This window comes from Dipteris shenzhenensis, chromosome 5 (assembly GCF_047967505.1).
Source record: "Dipteris shenzhenensis isolate YYH24624 ecotype China chromosome 5, Dip_SZ_1.0, whole genome shotgun sequence".
Lineage (NCBI taxonomy): Eukaryota > Viridiplantae > Streptophyta > Polypodiopsida > Gleicheniales > Dipteridaceae > Dipteris > Dipteris shenzhenensis.
Genome location: NC_141600.1, coordinates 55,010,495 through 55,034,337, shown reverse-complemented (window position 1 = coordinate 55,034,337; position 23,843 = coordinate 55,010,495). Strand labels below are relative to the sequence as shown.

General features: G+C 42.5%; 1 protein-coding gene across 1 annotated transcript in view; it reads left to right on the top strand.

The window, feature by feature from the left end:
- Positions 1-23,843, top strand: part of LOC147902213 (long-chain-fatty-acid--[acyl-carrier-protein] ligase AEE15, chloroplastic-like) — a 183,611-nt gene that overhangs the window by 25,214 nt on the left and 134,554 nt on the right. Inside the window, exon 3 of the mRNA XM_087374865.1 lies at positions 2,759-2,873. Within this exon, the coding sequence (XP_087230991.1) occupies positions 2,759-2,873 (115 nt within the window). The remainder of the gene's footprint in view (positions 1-2,758; positions 2,874-23,843) is intronic.

Genomic DNA, 23,843 nt, shown 5'->3' with positions numbered 1-23,843 from the left:
CCAGGTGGCAGTGACAATTGGGTGCCTAGTCAGCAAATTGCAGCATATCTAGCAATCTTTGGGGGTTCCCAAGGGCAGCACATAGTGTGGTTGGAGGGCAAGAGGGGCACCCTGCATACGCAAACCCAAGGCCTTCTTGAAATGGCCCAAAATGGCTTGGTTTTATAGGCAAGGGCCAGCAGCCTGGTCGGCCAAAACAGACCAGCCAGTTGGTTGTGCTGGCCCAAGGTTGGCTGGTTCCCAGCCCTATATAATAAAGTAGTATACTATAGTTAGGTAGATCTCGTGTGTCTCTCATGCTTGAGTTCTTCTGTATGTTCATCTATGTTTCCGCTCAGCTAGTTCTTGCGTGTTACAAGCCATGTTGGAAAACTCAAAGTTGAGCTATGTAAAGAAAGGGATTAGAATATAAACATTGAAGGAAAGAGAGGAGATATTTATACACAGCACTAAAGATCAAGCAAAACATAGAGATGGACAAAGGAGAATAGATATACGACCAAAAAGCAAAGGCAAGCATAGGAGCTAGAAGGGGAAACTGCTGGGTGTAACATAGAGCGGAAAAAGGGGGGAAAAGCAGTAGCGCAGAACTCCTTTGAAAAAAAGCCAAGAAAGGAGCTGAAATCACACACGTAGACACATAGGGGGGAGCAACCACAAATAGGAAAATATTATGACGACGAATTGTATGCAAGAGAGAAACACTGCAAGAGTAGAGCATGCAAGGAATGATCTCGACCAGCAAGAAGCCTTTCCACCAGAGGTCGTTTGTGTGATAACGAAGGTTAAGAAGGCTTTGGAACAGGTCGCGACTAACGTAAATATGGCTCTAATCAATGCTGATAGAAGTGGCGAAAGGTTTAGAGACACCGTAGTTTGCATTTTGTGGGATATGGTGCACCACATACCTTCATGTTTACACATTGATTATGGTTTCCCGCATCCTTTTCGCATTCTCCTACAGTTTGCTTATTTCCCCAATGCGTGTTATAAATATAAACAGATTGGTCATTTTGCTCGGTATTGCTCCTCACCCTCACATGCAACTCATACTGTGAAGGGCTCTTTACCTCTCCCTTCGGCTTCTCCTCCTCTCCATTCTAACAAGATTGAGCATCCCAAACATTAAAAAGAATGGAGACGAGTGCATCCTCAACAGAAAAATTTTGTAGTGTCTCGAGTGACCTTGTCAAATCCTACTCAAAACAAAGAAATCCTCCTTAGGGAGATGTAACACTCTTCCCAACAAAGATGCAATAGAAGAAATATGTGGTAGAAGAGGTACATGCAAGGCCTTCAGAGTAACCCATACTGGACAGAAATTCATAAGACGCTTAGCTAGGTCAAAAAGAGGATCCCAAGTCATAGCATACGTAAAAAAACTTGTACCATGGACCCCGTCCATAGTCACCAACTTGTACACAGTGTCCACATGAGCACATTGCGCATAGTAAAAACCTTTGCCAAGAAAGACAAAGGACTGAATATGATCAGTGCCAATTGTTGTAGACGTCCATGCACACAATGACGATTGACTCAAAATCCTGCCCATGAAGTATAAGCAAACTCCAAGTTGTTGTGCCTGAGCGATGCTATGAAGAAGAGATTCTGAAGGGAGACCCCGACACAACGGTGTCCCCAAATCCTGAACCTCAGAAATAGAATCCGCACATAAACGTTTGAGAAGCTCACGCTACAACGTTAGGGACGAAAAATTCTCAGAATCCAACTTAGGCACTTTATTTGGCTAAGAGGAGGCGAAAAAAAGAGGTGGCCTTTTTTTTTTTTTTTTTTGCAAAAGCTATCGTGCCAGCAAGTGGAGCCTCAACCGATTGGAAAACAAACGGAACGGCGAGATCAGCACATGAAAACAAAGATGATTGCAGCGCAACGGTAGAAGTCTACAATATGGCATCAGACGGATTGATGAGAGGCTCTGTGAATCAGCGAAGGATTCAAACGGAACGTTGGGCGAAGGTGGCAAAGGAACTTTGGGCAAAGGTGGAAACAGAACAGACGAGGGAGGGACCGGAACCTCAACGAGGAAGGCAAGCTGGAGGACGGACTGTCAAGGTCTATCCCGAAGCTACACACACACACACACTTTTTTTTTTTGTGAAATCTTTGATTGATTATATTATATGAGTAGCAACCTCAAAACAAGGTGCTACAATTACATCAACTGAAAATTTCAGTATATGCCAAAAAGACCTCATGATCTATGCAGCGGGTCTGCAAGCAATCAAAGAAAGATTGCTACAGAGAACGCCTAAAACAGCCAAACAGAGAGAAAGTAGGATCACCAAAGACTTTACAATTCCTATATGTCCATAAAGTCCATAGTGCCCAGTAGCGAACCCAAATGAAGAAAAGATGAAACTCCGGTCTGGATGGATAAAACCCAAATAGCCAGAAGCTACACACACACACACACTTTTTGTTATTGTTGTAAAAGTACCTTTCATTAAGAAGAATGTACATTCATAGCTGTCCCAAAGTGAAACAGCTACTACTCATAAACTAGCAGAAAGTGAAAAAAAGAGAGTGTCATAACAAAGGCTACATATTCATGAAGTTGGTCACACTTGTTATTTTGTCTGCACAGGCATTGCTTTACGACTTAATAGTTTAATAGCTATATGCATGGTTGTTCTTTGTAGTTGGTTTAAATCTAGATAAGCTTGAGAAATTTTGTTAGTCCCCTTGTTTTGCTTTTTTTAATTAGAGTGATTTTGACATTTTAAAATTGATAATACAGCTCAAGCAAGGGATTCTGGAGTTCTCTGAAGGATTAAGGCAAGCAGGAATATCTCCTGATGAGAAAGTTGCACTTTTTTCTGATAATTCTTGTCGATGGCTCATTGCAGATCAAGGTACTCCGCAATTATGTACATGCTATTTACTTTTGTATAACCTTTTACATTAAAGTATGATGTTTCTGCACCAAAATAATGCTGAGACTTTAGTGCAAATCATCATTTAATATGCAATGAAAAACTCTTTGTCTGAGAACCCTCACAGGGTGTAAATGTGCATTGTGGATGGCATCCTCTCTACCGCCGGAATGAATATTGACAGTTAAGGTGTTCCCTCCTCTATTCCATAAAATGGTAATCATCTGGCAGGGGATGCATGTACCTGAAGCCTATCCTCCAACATTTGTGATCTACTTTAAAGGGATGGCTGCATCAATCTGGATAATCTTCATGCTGCTGCCTTTGTGATGCTGTACTGTGTGAGATCTCTAATCCTCAGGAAGGTCCATAAAGTCCTTCCAAAATCCCACTGAGAGATGGGACCTCTTTCTCATTTGGACCACTAAATGTATCTTGAAAAACCAAGATGCATACCCTGATCATCTAAAACTGCATCATTCCACACGATAGGTTATCAACCATTTCATCCATTTTGGAAGGAAGAACCTGCCTCAGCAAAAACCTGAAACTTTTCCAGGATTGGAGTATAGCTGTCATAAGTGGAGTAGAAGGCAAAAGTAAAATTCCATGTACTGCTGTCTATCCAATCACCAACTGAGGTAGTAAAAGAGCGAGAAATCCTTCCAAATCATCTCTTGGCATCAAATCCCTGACAACTATCTTGCAAAGCAAGGCTCTACTATAAATATCTGGATCAATGATATTCAGCCCTCTCTTGTTAGTAGGAATGATTAAGGTCTCCCAATCCACCTTGGCTCTGGCATCCTCCAAAGCCATCCCAACCCAATCCAAAGAAAATTCAGATCGACCTCTTGAGCTGCGAAATGCATCCTTGTGGGTAGTGACGGGTTGTGGAACCCCCTTCTAAAGGGCCTTGGGATCTTGGAACGCTGGATCTATGAGGTGTTTCCATCAAATTTTTGTGATGGGATCCAAGAGACTGGGAGTGGATTTCAGCATTTGACCATTCCAACAAATCCCATCCCTTCTTGGATCTTATAGTAAAAAATGCCCGGGAAATCCGGATTTATGCTAGATCTGGAGACCCTCTAGAGAATTACAACGGGAGGGATTTCAGATCTCTTTGGATTTGCAGTGTCTTTTCTGGAGGAGGCTGTGGAGATCTCTCAGGCACAGGAATATTTCTCTCCTCTTTTGGCTTTCTATTCATGGCAGCTCCATTGCAGGTGCAAGCTCCAAGAGTACCTTCTTAGCAAAACTTCCCTCCATCCTCTCATCTTACTACATGCAATGGCTTGCTCTCATGTAAAAGGTGAGGGAAATAACTTGAAAGCCTTTAATATGATTAAGGCTCTTTCTACAAACTGACACAAGCAAAACACATACATGATTATGACATGTCATTTGGGGAACATCTTAGGCAGAGTACCCAGACTCACACACATAAATGATTTAGAAAACCTATTCATCTCATCAAGAGAAAGACCATGAATTTTTACGGGGGCTGTTATCTCCTCTATTTCTTCTTCATATACTTCTGATGCAAAGTGGGCATGGTGCTTTCTTATTCCTGCTGTTCCATTTTCTTGAAGCATTGAGCTTCTTTGTGCCCAAGTCTCTTGCAATAACGACACCTGATCTTGATCCCTTTCTTCTCTTTCCATTTGCTTTTCAAGTACTGTTAGGATCAATGCTTGTGTCTCCTATCCTCTTTGAGCCTCGTGTCTTTTTCAATAAGCAATGCTAATATGTCTTCATAAGATGTATATTCTGCTAACCGGAGAACAATTGGCATTTGGGAGAAACATGATACCTTTTGTATGCTCTTGAGGAGCACAGCAATCTTATCAGCATCTTCAACAACAACTCTAAGGCTGGAGAGTTGCTGAGTGACTGTGAGACTGCATCAAGGTGGATGAAGGAGAGCAACGTGGATGAGGAGAAGATAGGCGAGAATGGAGCAAGCTCAACTTGGTCATTCCAATAGACCAGAGTAAGTGATTTATAGCCTCACAGGCTTGTCCATCCACCTTACTGCTTAGGTCACCCAAGCTTACATCACCCACTCAATCTTGGCCATATATAGGCTCAAAGATCACTTGACTTTTCATACACTCCAATCCCACACCACACAATATCACTTACAAGACCATTCTCAAACAAACAATATAATACAAGGGATCCCTTGCACAATCACACATATAGCTCCGAATTCCTAACATTAGCTTCAGCAAAAATGGGATCATTTTGACAAGCAACAAAACAAGATGCAAACCTGAGTAGCCTATAAGTCATCCTCAATGTCGTCAAAGGGGCCAACCCACATTGATAGTTCACACAAGCAGATTGACAGTACACACAGAAAGTATGCAGCAATGATGGTAGGAAGGTAGCTTGAGAGGAAGCTCAAATGACTGAGCAATGTGAATGGCTGCAGTCATGCTCAGTAAAACGGAGGGAGCGTCCGTTCTCCCAATTCTTTGATAGAGCTCATCAAGCCCTTTCAGCAGGGTATTCCTGAAGGCAAGACAAGGCTCAACAAGCCAACGCTAGAGCTCCAGTTAATGCTCCAGCACAGATAATTGAAAGGTATAATGCAAGCAGCCTGAAATATTCAAGGAGCGATAATTCTTATGTGCAAAAATGACTTGGTGGGCACTTGGTCCATTCATCACTCAGCAATTTTTTGCACATTTCTGCATTTCAGGCCTGTTTCTGTAGACAGCCTGTTAAACTGGTATGAGTGATTGATTTGGTTCATGCTTTCATGGCTGGAAAGTGCTTCTAAGGCACTACTTGCTAGTTGATTTTGGGATGAAACAAAGCTTGGGAGAGGGAGATTTTAACCACCACACTGGTTGACCGCTTATCCAACAAGTAAGGTGGTTGATCGAACCAGCGAGGTGCTTGGTTGTTGACTGAAAATCAGCAAGGAGGTTGTCAACGAGGGAGGTGGTTGTCAATAAACAAGGTCATTGTCAATAAACAAGGTGGTGGTGAACAAGTGAGATGGTCGCCAAAGACAAGTGGCGTGGTTGACATCTGGGTCATTGTGCATGCAACTACGTGCCAATGGGCTGAAATTCAGCATGCTGGATGAAATAAATGGGTTGCTTGAAAAATTGAAAGAGATTTTCTACGAGTCTGCAGGTTCATTTCTTCTTCATGGAATGGTATCAGAGTGGCAGAGCAAGTGTTGTTTTTTTTCTAGTCCTACATCAAGACACCTCCATAAAGACAAACCCTCCAAGAGGAGACTAGAGGGATGTCATGTGGAGGGGTATAAATACCAGCCAAAAGCCAAAAACCCATTGGCTAATCAAATTTTTTAGCCCTCCCTTTGGGATGAATGAGACACTCTTTGTTGCAGCAAGGCGCTCTTGAATCTAAGCATCTACATGCCACTTCTGTTCTTTCCTGTGTACTACTGACGTATGCCAATGTCACCTCTCAAAATCTCACGTCTCTAGGTATTTGCAGTAGAGTGAAAGATCAGTAATACTAGAGAGAGTTGCTGCCACATGTGAAGGTGAAGGCACACCACTGTGTATATGAGATAACCCATCTATAATACAAACTCTAAAAGATCCCTCTATGCATATTGATAATATATGAGATACCCATCTATAATATGACCTAAAGGCATGACTGAAAGGCCTCCTAGGCATACAAAGCATAAGAGTCTCTACCATTGAACTGGAAAAGGGAAGCATCCCAGGCAACTCCCTTAAGAGAGTGAAGCTCTCCTTTTTTTCCCTCTTTTTTATCCAAGGGTAACTCCACCTTGTTGAAGTCACTCCCAATAATCGATGAGTCTACAATGTGACCTTAGGATAGTTGTTCCTTCCAAAAAGGCACGTTTCCCTCTATTATTGGGCATGTAGAGGTTGAGAAGACCAACCTTACGGTCACCAAGCAAAGGTAACATCCATTGTTCTCTAGAGGGAGTGATGATACTATGTTCAACCACTAGTAGAAGAAACAATCTGAAACCAAAATACAGGTCACTCCATTAGTGCCAAAAGAGAGAGATGAAAGAGTGTGACCTAAAAGCAATTTACTTGACTTTTTGCAGTCTGTCCAACTTGTGTTCTTGGATAAAAAGAATGAAGATTTGACCCCTAGTAACACCTAAATGAAGCTAATATGAATCATCGGCCTTCAGCCGCAATGAGGAATACCACTAAGGTCCTTAATGTTCCAACATGGGACACCCTTCAGACCTAGTAGCAGAAGCAACTCCCCCGTATGAAGAGGATCTCATGGTGTGGTTAAGGGGAGCGAGGGAGGACACCACACTAGGGAAAGGTTTCCCAAACCTGTGGAGGTCAATGCTCAGTCAATGTGAACTGGACAACAAAGGTGAAAGGCACAACTGTGCCAGGTCTCCACAATCAACCAATGGTGAAAATGTATTATTATAAACAAGTTGAAATGGAGCTAAAGTCCATAAAATCCGTGCCCTGGGAAAGGGGGGCCCACCCTAGGTTCTCAATCAAGAGTGAGGACCTACTGTGCTAAATGAGAGGGGGGCTACTCAGGTTGAGATGGTGGGTCAAGATTTGGAGGGGCAGCTTCTTAATATGCCAGAAAGTGTTCATAGTACTTGGCTGAGAACCACCGCTTGGTCCGAGTTTAACTATTCTTGGTTATTGTACTACCATAGGAGTGAAAATAAGTATTTTAGCTATGGTTGTCAAGGCTTGGTCAAAGTCCTCTTTGAATCATGAGAAGAAGGAAAAAGCAAGACAAGAGTGATTATGCTTTAGATGCCTTCAGCCATATCAGTGTGGGAATATTTTCAAATAAATAAAGGATGGTGCATGGCAGATGCTGATCTCAGAATGCGATGCGGAGATGAAGAAGAGTCTTGAGGCTAACGAGGTTCACATTCAGCTAGCAGGATCTTCTCACAAGGCCGGTTCTATTTTGTTATGTGCACGAAAATAGATGATGCACCTGAAAATATCCTTTCAAAACCTGTAGTTATGGGAAATCCTTTGTGGAGACCAAATTAATAAAGATGAAAGGGTAGTTAGATGATCATAGTGTAATTGTGTTGTTTGACTCTGCATCAACAGACAATGTTATTAATTCCAAGTTGGTAAAAAGCTTGAAATAAAAAACGTGTCCACCTGACGATGTCTACATGATTAGGATGGCAGATGAAAGTCTAACAAAAAGTGTATGACAAGAGCATCACACAGTCAGAAGTATCTAGGACTGTGTGAAGAGGTCGGATTTTGAAATGACCGTCTAGCCCGCACGGATATAGCTCTTGGTATGGCGTGGCATTGTAAGAAGAATCTAGTCATCAATTGGCAGAAACACATATATACATTTGTGTTTAATGGTGTGCCATATATATTACAAGTTGAAAAGGATCGAGGTCCTTTAATTTTGTGTATGGAGATAAAGAGGACTCCAAGAGAGTTTTAATTCCTTTGTTGTTTATCAATGGACTCATGTGAGATGCACCAACAAATTTCTTAGCTACCCAAGTTGGGAAGATGGCCTTGTTAGCCAATCAGGTTTTTTATGAGTTTCTTGATTGTTGTAGAGATGAACTATCTTACGGCTACCTCCGAAAAGAAATGCTCAACATAAGCCTATGATAATACCTCCGGAAGAGACCAGACCTCCCCTCTGACAAGAATGCAGCAGGATTTCACTTGCGTGGTGGCTGCATTGCTGATGGAGGGGGGTCATGCCTTGGCTATAGGATCCATATGCCATCACCAAAGAGCATTTCACACTGATAGAAGGTGTCACCATTGCGTGGACAATGATCTCGAGACGATCCCACACTTTCTATGAAGTTTCCTTGAAGCATAGAGGATTTGCAAAGAGTCCCTCCAGATCTTGGCTAGGACACAGAGGATGCAACGAGACTTCACTTGGGGGTATGGCAGCTTGGCTGGCAAAGGGGGTTCAGGCGTTCTTCATGGACACGGTTACACGAACTTACAAGATAATTAGGCCTTGTGAGTCCAAAGCCTTTCCATTTGCCAAAATTTTCAATCCCTCTCTCTGCATCGTTATGTGATAATACCATCTATGGCCTTGATGGCGAATCGTTGGTTGGCCCCTTTCCTTCCTCTTCTATCCCGTTGAGGTCCTTAAACTTTAGCATGTCTTCCCATGCCACTTTCCCCACAGGTGATTTGGTTTTGTGTAGCTTTTGGAAGAACTTTCTGGTATCTTTTTTAGCTCCTCAAAATGCTCAAACTCTTTTTCTCTTAAGAACCTTCTTTTCTTCTTTCTTACTAGCTGCCTGTATGCTCTTTAATTTGTTTCTGTTCCTGCTGTGTTTATTGTGTTTATGATTTGTTGGCTGTTTTGCATTCTTAATCATAGCAGCGGTTTTGCATTCCTCATCATAGCAGCTGTTGCAAGGCATCCAGTTGCTGCTTCCTTTGTTCTTTGTGAATATTGTGGGATGTTTTCTGCATGATTTATGTCATGCATTTGTTGATCCCTTACTTTGCATTGGGATATCGCCTATCGCCTTTTCTATTCCTGCTCATATATGTGAGCCTTTTTATAGTCTGTCCTCGAATGGATGCTGTGTCTACATCCAGTTGTGTTCCTTCGATCTTAAGAGATATGACCCTGGTCGGACTCTAATGTCTCATCATCAATCTTGCGGTACTTCATGATATGCCTTGTGGATGGACTTATAATTGTGTGATTGACCCTTGTGTAGTTTTACATGCACAGCCTCCCTTCTCTTGAAAAAGGGAGAGCTATTGCATATTTGAAGTCTTGAGCACCCACATAGAGTGACAATTGTTTTCTCATGAAAGTGGCTTCTCTTGCATCTTCTGATGTCTTCTTCCAGCCCTTCTTTCTTCACTATCCTCTCCATTTCTTCCATCCAGAATGAGTTTGATCAAGTAGCAAGGTCACTTAGTCAATCCATGAAGTCATCCTTGCACCATAGGTCATTGTCTCTTTTGGTCAAAGACGTCAACGCATCCCTTATAAAAGGTTTTTTTTTTTTTTTTTTCAAAGAAAGGAACCTTCTATTATTGAAAGATTTTCATACAAGACAGCAGCCCTAAAGGTGCTCAGTATGGAAAAAAACTGGAAAAGGCTGAAAGAAAAACCAGCCTGTTCTAGAGAAACCCAGCTCACTGCCTAGGGGATCTCTGGAACTGGGGCTAATAGCCAAGTGGGGGGACTATACAGCCAGCGAATCCCTTGCGGAGTGAAGATGTAGAAAACACCTGCAGGCCAAGCCTTGCAGGAATGAGCACGCCTCTCGATAGTCGCCCTAGAGCCTGGAGTCCTATGCTTCCACGTGGACCGTAGAGTATAAATGATATCCTACCATATGGCAACGAGGGTAGCCGCGGGTGGAACCGGGTGCTCACCCATCACAAGACTGCAGTGAGCCACCCAAATGTTCCAAGCCGTGATGCTGGCTACCACCTCCCAAACGCTGATATAAGGTTTCTTATGATCAGGGTCTTTATTTATTTATTTGGGCAGAAAAAAAGATATATTATATTATCATGAGTAACTTTTGTACATCATCAGAGATCTTCCAAAAGAAGAGAGCTGTCCTAAGACAGAATTAACCTCTTATAAAAAGAGAAGTAGCATAAAAAAACAGTAAAGTCCTCAGTAGTTGTTGAGAGATGCATCAGGAACATGGAAGGAGAAGTTGGTAGACTCTTCATTGAGGCCTGCTCTGAGATCAGCAAGGTCAATAGCAGGAGCAGAAACAGCAGGATTAGCATCAGGAACACCATGGGCAAGATCTAAAGACATCTCTTCAGTAGCATGAAGAGCACCATCAAATCTTTGATCAGATGGGAAAAGGGTGGAAGGGCCAGCACCACAAGCAGCATCACGGTAGGTATTAGCTGAAGTAGTTCCTTCTCTGCAGGAAGTGAGGAAGCTTGGTGTGTTCATCAGAAATGAAGCAGGATCGCTTGTGCTTTGCAATGTCAGCATTCAATCTTGAGTGTTCGAAGTTGTAAGCACTTTTCTGAAAATCAAGTCTCCTTTTTTTCTGTCCCACCATGAAGCAAACAAGGCATCAATACATATATCTTTATGGTTGAATTGAAAATATTTCTAGAGATCCATATGAACCATAGATCATGTGCCCTTATTTGGAACCAAGGCTCATGCCTTATTTTGCAAGCATCTCCTAGCAAAATAGCTTTCCAATTAATGGATTCTCCACATTCTATCTGTATGAATTTCCAAACTCTTCTGGCATGAGGACAAGCAACATAAAGATGAAAAATATCCTCCATAGTGTCAAAGCATCTGTTACACTTTCCATCTCCCTTCCCTATCCTAAGTCCTCTGGCATTAGTCCAAACTGCTTTGTGAAGTATAAGCCATGCAAGACAAGACATCTTCTCTGGAACTTGTTTAATTCATAATTTGTCAAACTTGACATACCATGCATCTCAACCATCCTTCAGCTTTCATCTAACATTAAGAGTTCTGAAAAGGTTATCCATGTTAGCAGTTGGAGTTGGTATAGGAAGTATAGAAGAGCACCCTAAGCAACTAAACTCTTTATGTATAATTAAGACAAAGCCACCCTTCCAGCTAATATCTCCCTTCAATCTATTCCTGATAAGTCCCTAGTTTTGATTTGTGAGAGAAAATTCCCTTCTGATTTCTTGCCATGTCTTCCATTTGAAAAGGTCTTTGTTCCAAATCTGACCCCCCTTCTTAAACAAAGAGGATGCCATGCTAAATTGCTCATCAGTTAGAATAAAGTTTTTGAAAATTGTTGAAGCCCAAACCGAGTCAATGGCCATGAAAGCACCTTTGTCAGAGAACTGCAGAAAGGCTTTTATCTCCTCAAAAGCACCCCAGATGGATTTCCACAGTGAGCTTCCTTTTGTTTTGCAAGGTTCAGGATTGAAAACAGCTGAAGTTAGAGGGTAGTTCCTCCATTAAGGAGCCCTGCAGGGTCTAATATGTTTCATGTTTCTCAACAACAGCTGAGCCCAGTCACAATCTGGGTTTAAAAGAGATTTAATTACCCATGTGGCAGAGAGCTTTTTAGCAGTAGCTGAGATATCTATAACACCTAATCCCCCTTCTTCCCTAGTTTTAATGTAGTAGCCCCATCTTACCCTGGAGATTTTGTTGTTACCACCCCCCACAAAAAGGATCTACACATCCTGATAACTCTGTCTAAACCAGTTTTAGAGAGAGACCAGCACGACAGATAAAAAATAGAGATAGGATAAAGGCAGTGGTTTAGCACTAATCTTCTCCTTGCCAGATTTGCCTGAAAGCTTCTCCACTTATCTAACTTTTTTTGAAACCTGTCAAGGAACCACTCGCATCTCTGTTTCATTGTTATCTCAAAGCCCATAGGGATCCCCAATAGTCTGAAAACCGTGTCCTTTTTAATTCAGAGACATCCCAGATCCTATAGTATTAGTTGATCTTTGCCACTTAACGTATCATAGCCTACTTGGAACGATTAATCAGGGCACCTGAGGCTTTGCAAAAAACATCAAGACAGTCCATAAAACATCTGACATCCTGCTCATTATTTCATGGGGTAAGTGTGGTGTCATCTGCAAATTGCTGATAGACTAATTGTTTACCATTTAACATCTCAATTCCCTGGAGGCTACCTTCTTGAATTTGATTTCTGAGCAGCCAACCAATAGCATCTACTGTTATGGCAAAAAGTAGAGGGGCTAAAGGACATCCTTGCTTGATTGATCTTTTCAAGAAGAAAGAGTCACTCATCCTCTCACTAACATTCACTTTAACTGAAGCATTGGTGAGTAAGAGCTTGACGCTAGAAACAAAGGAAGGACCAAGTCCCATGTCTTGCAAGGATTGTATTAGAAAATCCTTTCTAGCCTATCATATGCCTTATCAAAATCGATTTTAAGAAAGCATATATCTTGTCTAGTTTCTTTGACATACTCACACCCTTCCCAGATGTTTATAATGGCTTCAAGAAGATGGCGCTCTTTTATGAAACCCTTCCACTCTTTCATCTTACTTGGTATTTAAGGGTTAGAGCCTTTGCAAAGATCTTGTAACTGCAATTTAACATTGTTGAGGGCCTCCAATTTTTAAGTTTATCTTTGGGTCCCTCTTTTGGAATAAGTTTGATTATACCCCCATTGATATGATAGGGGAGAGCACCCACCCTCAGGATTTCTTGCCACAATAACAAAAGGTAAGGGCCAACCAGATCCCAGAAAGTCTTATAAAACTCAATAGGCAGCCCATCTTCTCTTGGTGTCTTACCATCTGCCATAACTGTAACTGACTCATTTAATTTTTCAATTATAAAAGGTTTCTCAAGAGAGGGTAGATCATACTGTTTAGCAGCCTTATCCCTAATGATTTGATAGAGCTTCCTGACTCTCTTCGTGTCCTCATTTGCTTGACCACAGAGGGCTCAACCTCTTCAGTCTTGCCCCTCTTTAGGGACAGTTCTGACTACATGTGTGGAAAGACCACACAGAAAACATGAGTTTGGCAGATTCTTATAAGGGTTGCTCCCTATAAGTACTCCCATTTCTATTAAGAATAATACGAGTCTTAGGCATCTCCTTAGCTATATCCATCTTGATGCAAATTTGATGATTATCCCTAGGATTGATGAAGTTCTCCTGCTCTACTCCAAGGACTTCTCCTAGACCACAACACAAAAAGGCAGTTAATTACAAAGATACAGAGGTAAATCAGGGAGTTCTACCCACACTGTAATTCTGGTAAATCTAGGGGCATCAGGGGAAAATTCCTTAGACCACCACTCTAGATATAATGGTTGATTCCTAATAGTCCAGAGACCATGTTGCATGGCTCTTGCAGCCATTTCAGGTTTCTCAAATAAAAAGGCAAAAAAGCCTTTCTTTAGAAACCTCACATTGAGCACATTCATTCCCTTCCTGACCCAATCGGTTCTTATCCAAACTGGATAAAGGCCAAAGGGGGTCTAACACCAGGGAGAAAACCAACTAAGGCATGAGTGCGCAGCCACATGATAGAGTCATTTAACAAGGGATCATCCAAAAAAGCCATGACTGTCTTACCCGCGCAAGTAGCTTCACCCGCTTCATCAGACTGTTGTGCTCGATCAACATCTTGTTGTGCAGCATGTCCAGATTCCTCGTTTTTCTGTGGCGGGACACCTTTAACTTTCTGTTGCCTGGTCGCAGGGAGCCTCGACTCACTCGGAGAGGGCTCATTATGCTCGTTTTTTGTTTTTCTGCTACCTGCTTGATCGTCTCTTGGAGAATCACCACTTGCTGAGGTAGGACTGGGCTCTGACTTGATCATCAGGTCCTCCAGAGGTTCCCATTTTTACGTTTAGTATTGCATCCTCCTTTACGATTGCGCACAGGTTCTGTGGCAGCTCTACTCCATTCTCCACTATCGTTTTTGCTCTCGCCTGATTGGAAATTACCAACTGCCTTGCCAGAGGTTCCCGAGAGTGTTCAGTTTTTACCAATACTTCCATACTCGTTCTTGCACTGGGAGAGCCAAAAGAAGAATGTGATCCTGGGGGGAGGCTAAAGAACCCCTCCCCCCCCCGTGGCTTCCGAGCTGCATGAGAGTATGAGGGACGTACTACACCCCCCCTTCCTCCTCGACCTCCTTGGATACTGTCCAAAGCTCCATGTCTAGGTGGGAGTAGAGCGCTCATTAGCCTGGTTTGGTGTAAGCGCAGGAGAACGAATCTCGTCCAAGGTATCCAAATCGTCAAACTGACGCAGAGGCAAACGATCCAAAAAAGATCTCGTAGCAAAGGGAATCTCCGTCAGGAAGTCGTGTGTCACATGCAGGTGAAAAGGTATAGCTTCAGGATGAATTGACATTGAGAGGTGAGGGTGATCTGAGTGACCATCACCCTCAAAAGCTCTATCCCCTCCGTCACCGTCACCATCATGTGTTTCCATCCGTACCCTCGATCATGATCATGGTTTTAGGTCATCCTTGTAGTAATGAATGACCTCACTCCATCTATGGAAATAGGAATATATAGGTTAGCACCTGAAATTTCATTCCACTTCGATATTACCACAACCTTTGCGGGACTTTCAGCTTATTGCTGTATCACATTTGAGATCAAGTTGGAAACCCATCTATGGAGGGCCCCCTATGTCTGAGAAAAGGTCTTGTCCCTTCCAAAGGTATTACCAAAGAACAAAGGCCATTGGTGTGAGGTGCGAGTAGTGCGTACTACTTGCAACTGTGGCTGTTGATGCGATACTACTAGTGACTGAAACTGGCCTTAAGGCCAACAAGAGGGCGATAAAAGATGACTAACCATCCAATGCTTTCGCATTTAAATACTCAGCAAACATTTCAAAAACAAATTGGAAGCTAGAGTGCTCCTACTCAAGAACAAGGACACAGATTGGCCCCAAACCCTTGGCGCCCCTTTCGGTATTTCTTTATTAACTGGAGAAACCAGCAAATAAGATACCCAATGGAATCAATCCTACTTGCATTCAATGCATTTCCGACTCTGAATTGGCCTCGGTATTCCAAACATTCTGCTCTCACACCCCAATGACAATAGGCATCCATTTTGGCCCATGCGGGGTCACACTGTTAAAGTGCGAGGAAGCTTGCTGAAAAATGAGATCAAAGAGAGAGAGAAGGAGAGGAGCGAAGAGACACGTTGAGAAGCCAAAAGAGTAACTTACGTTAAAACTGAAAACTGCATACATACATAGGGCGCCTAATGTTAGGGCCTCATTTATTCATACCACTCTTTGTACCTTAACAATTGGTACACATTTATTGTACTACCCTTCATTTATTTGCTGCCCCCTTGCACATTAGATTGACATCATTATTTTAACTCTCACACCCCCCCTTAATGATCAATCTGTTCTCTTTTACATTCATCATGTTTCTGAATTTTTCCAACTTATCTCGAGACAATGCTTTAGTAAGCATGTCTGCTGCTTGATCTTCAGTAGAGCAATAAACCAGCTCTATCTCCTTTGCTTGCACCTTCTCACGAACATAATGATAATGAATTTCAATATGCTTCGTCCTTGCATGGAATACTGGATTTTTAGCAATCTGAATACAGCTTTGATTGTCACAATAAATCACTGTTGCACCTGCCTGTACTTCATGTATTTCAGCCAATAAGCACCTCAGCCACACTGCTTCACAAACGGCACTTTTTGCTGCAATATACTCAGCTTCAGTAGAGGATAAAGCAACCGTGGGCTGCTTCTTACTCTTCCATGAAATAACTCCAGAGCCAAGTGAGAAACAATATCCTGAGGTAGATCTTCTGTCATCAACATTGCTGGCCCAATCAGAATCACAATAACCAGCCAGCAATAAATCACAAGATGCAACAAATTCGAGACCATAATTATAAGTGCCCTTCATGTATCTCAACAACCGCTTTGCTGCCTTCATGTGGCTTTCCTTTGGATCTGCCATATACTGACTTAGAGCACTCACTACATATGAAATATCCGGCCTCGTGATAGTAGCATAAATGAGACTGCCAACCAGTTTCCTATAACTTGTGCCATCCACTTTCTTTTCATCTACACGTGAGGTTAGCTTCTCATTCAATTCCATGGGGGTGTGCATTATTTTTGAATCAGTCATTTCAAATCTTTCAAGTACATCTTTCACATACTTGGATTGGGTAAGAAACATACTGTTTTCCTGCCTCCAAACTTCAATACCAAGACAGTAATGAAGCTGTCCCAAATCCTTCATGTCAAATTCAATTGACAAGCTCTTCTTTATGCGCTTAATCAATGAGGTGCTGCTTCCTGTGATTACCAAATCATCCACATAGACAATGATCAATAATAAATCTGCATTTTCATGAAAGACATAAAGGTTGGAGTCATTCTTACTCCTCATGAAGCCATTCTTTGTGAGATACTCATCAATCCTTGAGTACCATGCCCTGGGAGCTTGTTTCAAGCCATACAACGCCTTCTTAAGCTTGCACACAAGCCTCTCCTTGCCTTTGATTTCAAAGCCTTGGGGCTGTTGCACATATACCTCCTCTTCAAGAATGCCATTGAGAAAGGCAGACTTGACATCCATTTGTGCGACAGACCACCCATGATGAGTGGCCACTGCCAAAACCAATCGTATGGTTGTCATTTTTGCAACTGGAGCAAATGTCTCCTCATAATCAATCCCTTCTTTTTGCACAGAACCTTTAGCAACCAGCCTTGCCTTGTACTTGTCCAAGGTGCCATCTGCCTTGTACTTGATCCTGAAGACCCACTTAGTACCAATGGCCTGCTTCCCATGAGGTAACTCAACAAGTGTCCAAGTGTTATTCTTCATGATAGAAGAGTATTCTTCTTCCATTGCTTCTTTCCATTTGCTGTTTTTGATTGCTTCAAAAAATGAAGTGGGTTCATCATTAGAAAGAACTTTTGCCATCAAAGCAAAGTTCACATGTGACGTACCTTTGTCCTTGATTCTTTGTGATCTTCTCAGCCCATCATTGCCACTTTCAGCCTGCTCCAAAGTACTACTATCTTCAATAGTTGTAATATACCATCTGGGCAATTTCTTCACACTTTGTGGATTGTCTGCATCAACACCATTCATGGGAACCACACTTGGAATATTTGGGACTGTTTCATGCACATCTTGAGGCGGAATGCCTTCATTGATACTTGCTGGCCTGTTTTGAGCTGCCTTGAATCCTTCATCTTTCTTGTCGCCCGTCATCAACCTCAAAGAAAATGAGGGGATCTTCATCTTCTTCCACCAAATGAAAATCAGCGCTGTTCTTTGTCTCATCAAACAACACATCACGTGTGATTATAACTTTCTGACTCACAGGGTCATAAAGTTTGTAAGCCTTTGAACATGTTGCACATCCAATAAAGATACACTTAATTGATTTATCATCCAATTTTTGCCTGTTTTGCTTGTGCACATGAGCATATGCCAAGCATCCAAACACACGAAGATGAGACACATTTGGTTTCTTACCATAATAGACTTCCTCAGGAGTCATACCATCAAGCGCTTTTGTTGGAGATCTATTCTGCAAATATATGGCTGTGTGGACAGCCTTTGCCCAAAACTTACGTCCCAATCTTGAATCTTTGAGCATGCATCGTGCTCCTTCCACCCCAGTGCGATTCTTTCTTTCCGCTACTCCATTTTGTTGAGAGCTATAAGCTGTAGTAAGTTGATGAAACATACCACTTTCATTGCATAACAAATCAAACTCATTTGACATGAACTCACCTCCTCTGTCTGTGCGGAGAGTCTTCACTTTCATACTTGTTTCATTTTCCACATAAGATTTCCATTGCTTGAACACATCAAGAGTTTCACCCTTACTTTTGAGAAAATACAGCCAGCACTTGCGTGAATAATCATCAATAAGGGACATAAAATAATGTGATCCACTAAGTGAATTCACTTGAGCCGGTCCCCACAAATCACAGTGTATCAATTCAAGTTTTTGCGTTGCTCTCCATGAGCTTGCTTTTGGAAATGGAGTCCTTGCATGCTTGCCCAAGGCACAAGGCTCACATACACCCGGTATCTCACCAATCTTTGGGATTCCTGTGACCATGCCATTGTCAAATAAATACTTAAGTGCTTTCATATTTAAATGACCATACCTCCTATGCCAAAGCTGAGAGGTTTGCTCCGTTTGAGACATCAATACTTGCTGGTCACTCATAGTAATTAGCTTGTACAACCTGTCATTGCTGCGTATGCCACGAGCAACTTCTTTTCCCTCATTCTTGAGGTCTTTTATGATGAAGTACTCCTTGAAAAACTCAACACTCATGTGCTGATCTGTTATGCAGCCCACAGAAAGCAAATTTCTTGCCAAATTAGGAATCCACAATACATTTTTAAGAGTACCAATCTCACCATTTTTGAGCTTGATAGGTATGTCGCCATATCCGCGAATGTTTTGTGTGGAATCATCACCCAAAAACACTTTGTTACTGCCTTCTTCATCAACATACTGAGAAAACCAATCACCATTGCCGGTCATGTGCGCTGTGGCACCCGAATCGACATACCATTCCCCACGATAGTGGGACTGTTTTGTATGATTAGCCATCAACAAAAACTCATCCTTGCTATTTCTTTCATTATTCTGATTTCCTTCTCCCGCAAAGTTGTTGCTATTTTGCCTTTGCCAATTTGAGAAGCCTCTGCCTCTCCCTCTTGATTGTTGTGCATGCTGTTTTATGCGACATTCACTCTCCACATGACCATCCTTCCCACAATAGTAACACGGGCCTCTTCTTGAAGTGTAGGAGCTGCGTCCTCTTCCACGAAAGTTGCCTCTATATCCTCCTCTTCCTCGAGGGGTAAATTGCCTTCTTTCTTGATAGGAGGAGTTCGAATCTCCCCCTTCTTCATGCCTGCCCTGATTTTGCCTTTCATTGTTTCGATTCCATCCACCTCTTCCACGGCCACGCCATGGTCTTCCTCTCACGGTGAATGCTTCATCTTTGTTCTTGGAACTCTTCGTCCCGCTTCCTTGTCTTCTTAACTCTTCTTGTAGCAAGAGAGCACTCAACTCCTCAAAGTTAGAAGTGGTCTCCCTCACCATTAGGGAAGTCACCAAATGTTGCCATGGTGAATTGCTTTCATTCATAGTAAGCCCATTCATGGTTATGCTTACCATATCCACATCTGTTACAACCTCATCCACTAAGAGCAATTGGTCAGTGATATCTTTCAAACGAGTCAAATAGGCAGTGATTTGCTCATTTGGTTCCTTCTTAAAAGCATGCAACTTTTGTTTAAGGAACAACAACCTTGTTGTATTTACTGATTCAAATAGAGTTTGAAGAGTTGTCCATGCTTCATCTGGAGCTGTAGCACCACTTATTTGAGGAATGATGCTGTCCTTCACATTCATGTTGATGTAACAAAGAGCTTTTTGAGCTCTTTTATCAAATTTTGCTTGAACTTCAAGTTCTTCTTCATACCTTTTATCCTCAGCCCTCTTTTCTTGAGGTGTCATATTGGGCACCATTACTGGCTTCATCACATCAGGCCTTTCATCTTTGCCTTCTACAATCTCCCACAAGTCTTTCAACTTTAAGAGATTCTTCATCTTAAACTTCCAAATTGGATAGTTTTTGCCATCAAGCTTCCCACTTTCTGGGAGCACAAAATCAACCTTGCTGTCCGCCATTTTGACTGAATTACAGCAAGCAACAAATTAGAATAATCACCCCAAAATATACTTCAAATACGCAGCGGATACCTTATTGTTTTGGGGTCTTTAAATCCTCAATTTTAGAGGTCTTTGGCTGGTCTTTTGGGCTGCAAATCTTCTTCACTTTCATGCCTTCATGGCACTCAATCTTGGGCTGTTCTTGGCTGGTCTTTTTCTTCATTCATTGACACGTGTTGCAAACACATATGGGCTGCCCTCTCTTCGTGGCTTCACCTACCATAGGGCTGCCCCTTTTCTTATGTACTTGTTTCTTGCTTGATCTTCAATCAAGCCATGCGGGCTGTTGCATCTCTTCCCTGGAGTCAAGGGCTTCATTCTTCGTCACTTGTGTGGCGTTTCTACCCATCAAACTTGGGCACTTTCTCGCCATAACAGGGCTGATTGCTTTCTCACCTTCTTGGGGCTGATTCGCACTTCGTTCATGGGCTGGAAATTCAATCCAACATGCCCACGCTGTTCCACAAAACTTGTGGCTTCAAAATTCTTCACAAACAGGGCTGATTTCATCACAAAAGCAGGGCATATCTTTTCTCCATCATCTCGGGGCCATTTGCTTCCATTTTGGGGGTCAAAACCAGGGCTGAAACCCTAATTTCGAGATAGTTCAGATCCATTTACTGATTTCTTCCACTTGGGGCCTGATTTTTCATCACTTTTAGGGTTGGAAACTGCGCAAAAACCCTAATTCCGGGATCTTTTACCTCCTTGGGCTGATTCTCTCCACTTTTAGGGTTGATTTCAAATTTATTTCATAGCAAGGACCTTCTCCTTTGTTGCTGAAGCAAAACCCCTCTGATTTGGGGCTTATTTTCATCAATTTTATTGCAGAAACCCTAATTTCGAGATTTTCTTCAAAGTTTTTGAAACTTTTTTCAGAATTTCTTCTTCAATGTTGGTCGTTTAGCCTCATAGACTGCTGCTGAACAAGGGCGACCTAAAAACGCCTCCATTTTTAAGGTCAAAATGACAAAAAACCCTAATTTCGAGATTTTTCAGATTTCGCCCAAATTTTTTTTCTGACTTTTTCATACTGTTTTTGGTGAATGCTGATGCTGAAGACCTCTCCTACAGGGCAGCTACAATGCGATTTCAAAACGCTTGGTTTTAGGGCTCGAAACCCTAATTTTCGTCACTTTTTGGGTGCAAAATTTCTGCACGTGTTCTTCCCTTGCATCGCTTCACTTGGGCTCCTCCTTTCCTTACTTGTAAACTGAATTTTCTGATCAAATAACAGGCTGAACACGCAAAATCTTCATATCTTCGCTTTCTGGAATCCTCTTTTAACTTTCTTCGCGTCAAACCATGCGCAATCGCGAGGGGATCGCTTCTATCCAACTCTCATGCACTCTTCCTGCTCTGATACCATGTTAAAGTGCGAGGAAGCTTGCTGAAAAATGAGATCAAAGAGACAGAGAAGGAGAGGAGCGAAGAGACACGTTGAGAAGCCAAAAGAGTAACTTACGTTAAAACTGAAAACTGCATACATACATAGGGCACCTAATGTTAGGGCCTCATTTATTCATACCACTCTTTGTACAATAACAATTGGTACACATTTATTGTACTACCCTTCATTTATTTGCTGCCCCCTTGCACATTAGATTGACATCATTATTTTAACTCTCACACACACAACTTTCCAGAGTGCCACAAGTGTCCACTGATTGACAAAACTACCCAGGCAATGGGTGAGAGCATAGTTAGTCTGCCCACAATCCCTAGAAGCAGAACTTGAACTGCAAGCATCCATAGTGAACCACCCTTGCCCACAAATACCTCCAAAAACAACTCACAGCTGAAGGCAATCACAATGGGGCATGTGAGAACTCTCAATCAACCCGGAGTTCAAACCAAGCTCATTCACGAGCTAATGCATACCCATTTTGAAGCACACTTTCCATCTTGCTTCACAAGTAGCTGTTTGTACAGCCAAGATTCTCTTGGGCATCTATTTGCTTAGATCAGAGAGAAAGAAATCTTGTTTACCAAGAGGGGATTACAACAAGAAAAGAACCAGCCAATGAGAAGACTTCTCGCAACAAGAGCTCCAATGAGACCAGCCAGCCCTTCCTTGTCAATTCATTGTTAGAGAGGGAAGAGAATCCGTGTGCCCAGCCCAGCTCTCAGCCCTGCGTCTACCTATTCTCAGCCATACATACACAGATCATACACCCAGTCTGTACACAAACAATACCTCTGCAAACCGTACACAGTCCGTGAGGAGCACTCCATATGTACAGTCCATACACTGGCATCCGTACTGCCTGTACATACACTCCGTACATAGGCGTCCGTACCCGCAGCCAGCAATAGATTGGCTTCACCTTCACGTGATGACTCCCAGCCTGCACCTTAGCTCCCGTACCGAAATCCTCCTAACCAGCTCTCCGAGCTCACACCAACCCAAGTACAGGATCTCTTCCACGCCTACACCAAAATCACCTACAAAATTCCAGGTGCTTCCAGCCAGCCCTGGTGGCATGCACGTAGCCTTAGCCTTTTTACTAGGTCCCACGTGGCACCTACGTTTCATTTTTCCCCATGCCCCTCTAGTGGGGCACTTTTTAAGTTCAAACCAATGGCCAGCCTAAACTTCTAAGGTCCTTTGGCCTCCCTTGGGCATAAACCTCGCATTTACCCCCGAGGCAAATCCCCTAGGGGGAAATCTTGCACATCCACACCCCGTGGCCTTGCCAACTAGTTTTCTAGGGTTGTGCCCACATGCAAGTACAAAACTCACGCCCTAGTGATAGTGACTTTGTCGTAAGTCATGGTGTAATGGATCGCGTGGTGATGGTGTAACTAAGGAACCGTTGTAGAGTAGATTGTGATGGTGTAACTAAGGAACCGTTGTAGAGTAGATTGTGGTGTCGGTGGTGGTGCAAGTGCAGGATTGAACAAAAAGAAGAGTTTTGGAATGAATCATGAAGATCACAAAGAAAGATCGATGCTCGTGCATGTAAGAACTACAACATGGATGCACGTGCCAGATCGAAATAGAATGAGAAGTGGACAGCCAAGCTGACCAGGGTACATAGGTCCACTCCCTCCCAATACAAATGCTCGCTGACCATCAAAACTTTTAACCTCCTACCAATCGTGATGAAGAAAGGAACCAAAATGATATTTCTAAATGATAAACTATGAAAAAAGGAAGCCTTTGTCTTACTTGTTAGTCCACTGATTCATGCCTTAAATCAGGGATTCCAATGGACCTCTCTACAGCAATTGGTTCTTGACAACTTGCATGCCGTTTTCTACAAAAAGTAGGAAGGAACCAGTAATGGGAGCACTGGCATTGAAATCGGTGGAGTGAGGAGTGGGATCAAAATCCCCTATTCTTTTTCTATCTCTTCTCTGTGGCCCGCCCCTAATTTCTCATCGAGGGAAATTGTTGACCATGGTATGACGAGCCAAGGTTACCCATACTTGATTAGACAAATTCTGATTCGATCAAAGTATAGTATCCTATTAGTAGGTGCACCTAAGCTCTTAACAAATTTGGATACCTTGCCTACTTGGCAAATCTTATTGCTAGGTGCACCTGGGTCCTTCAAAAATTTGGATCCTTGCCTACTTGGCAGAATGTGGCGAAGAGCTTTCTGATCCAGTCTTGGAGAAGCTTTCTTAATTCCAGAGAGGAATCGCTACATGAGGTGCAAAGCCACAGTGTAGAAGAGAGCTTTTTGGGCTGAAGAGAGCCCTTTTGGAGAGAGTGCTTTAAGGGTCCTTCATTTCCCTCGAATCTCTGT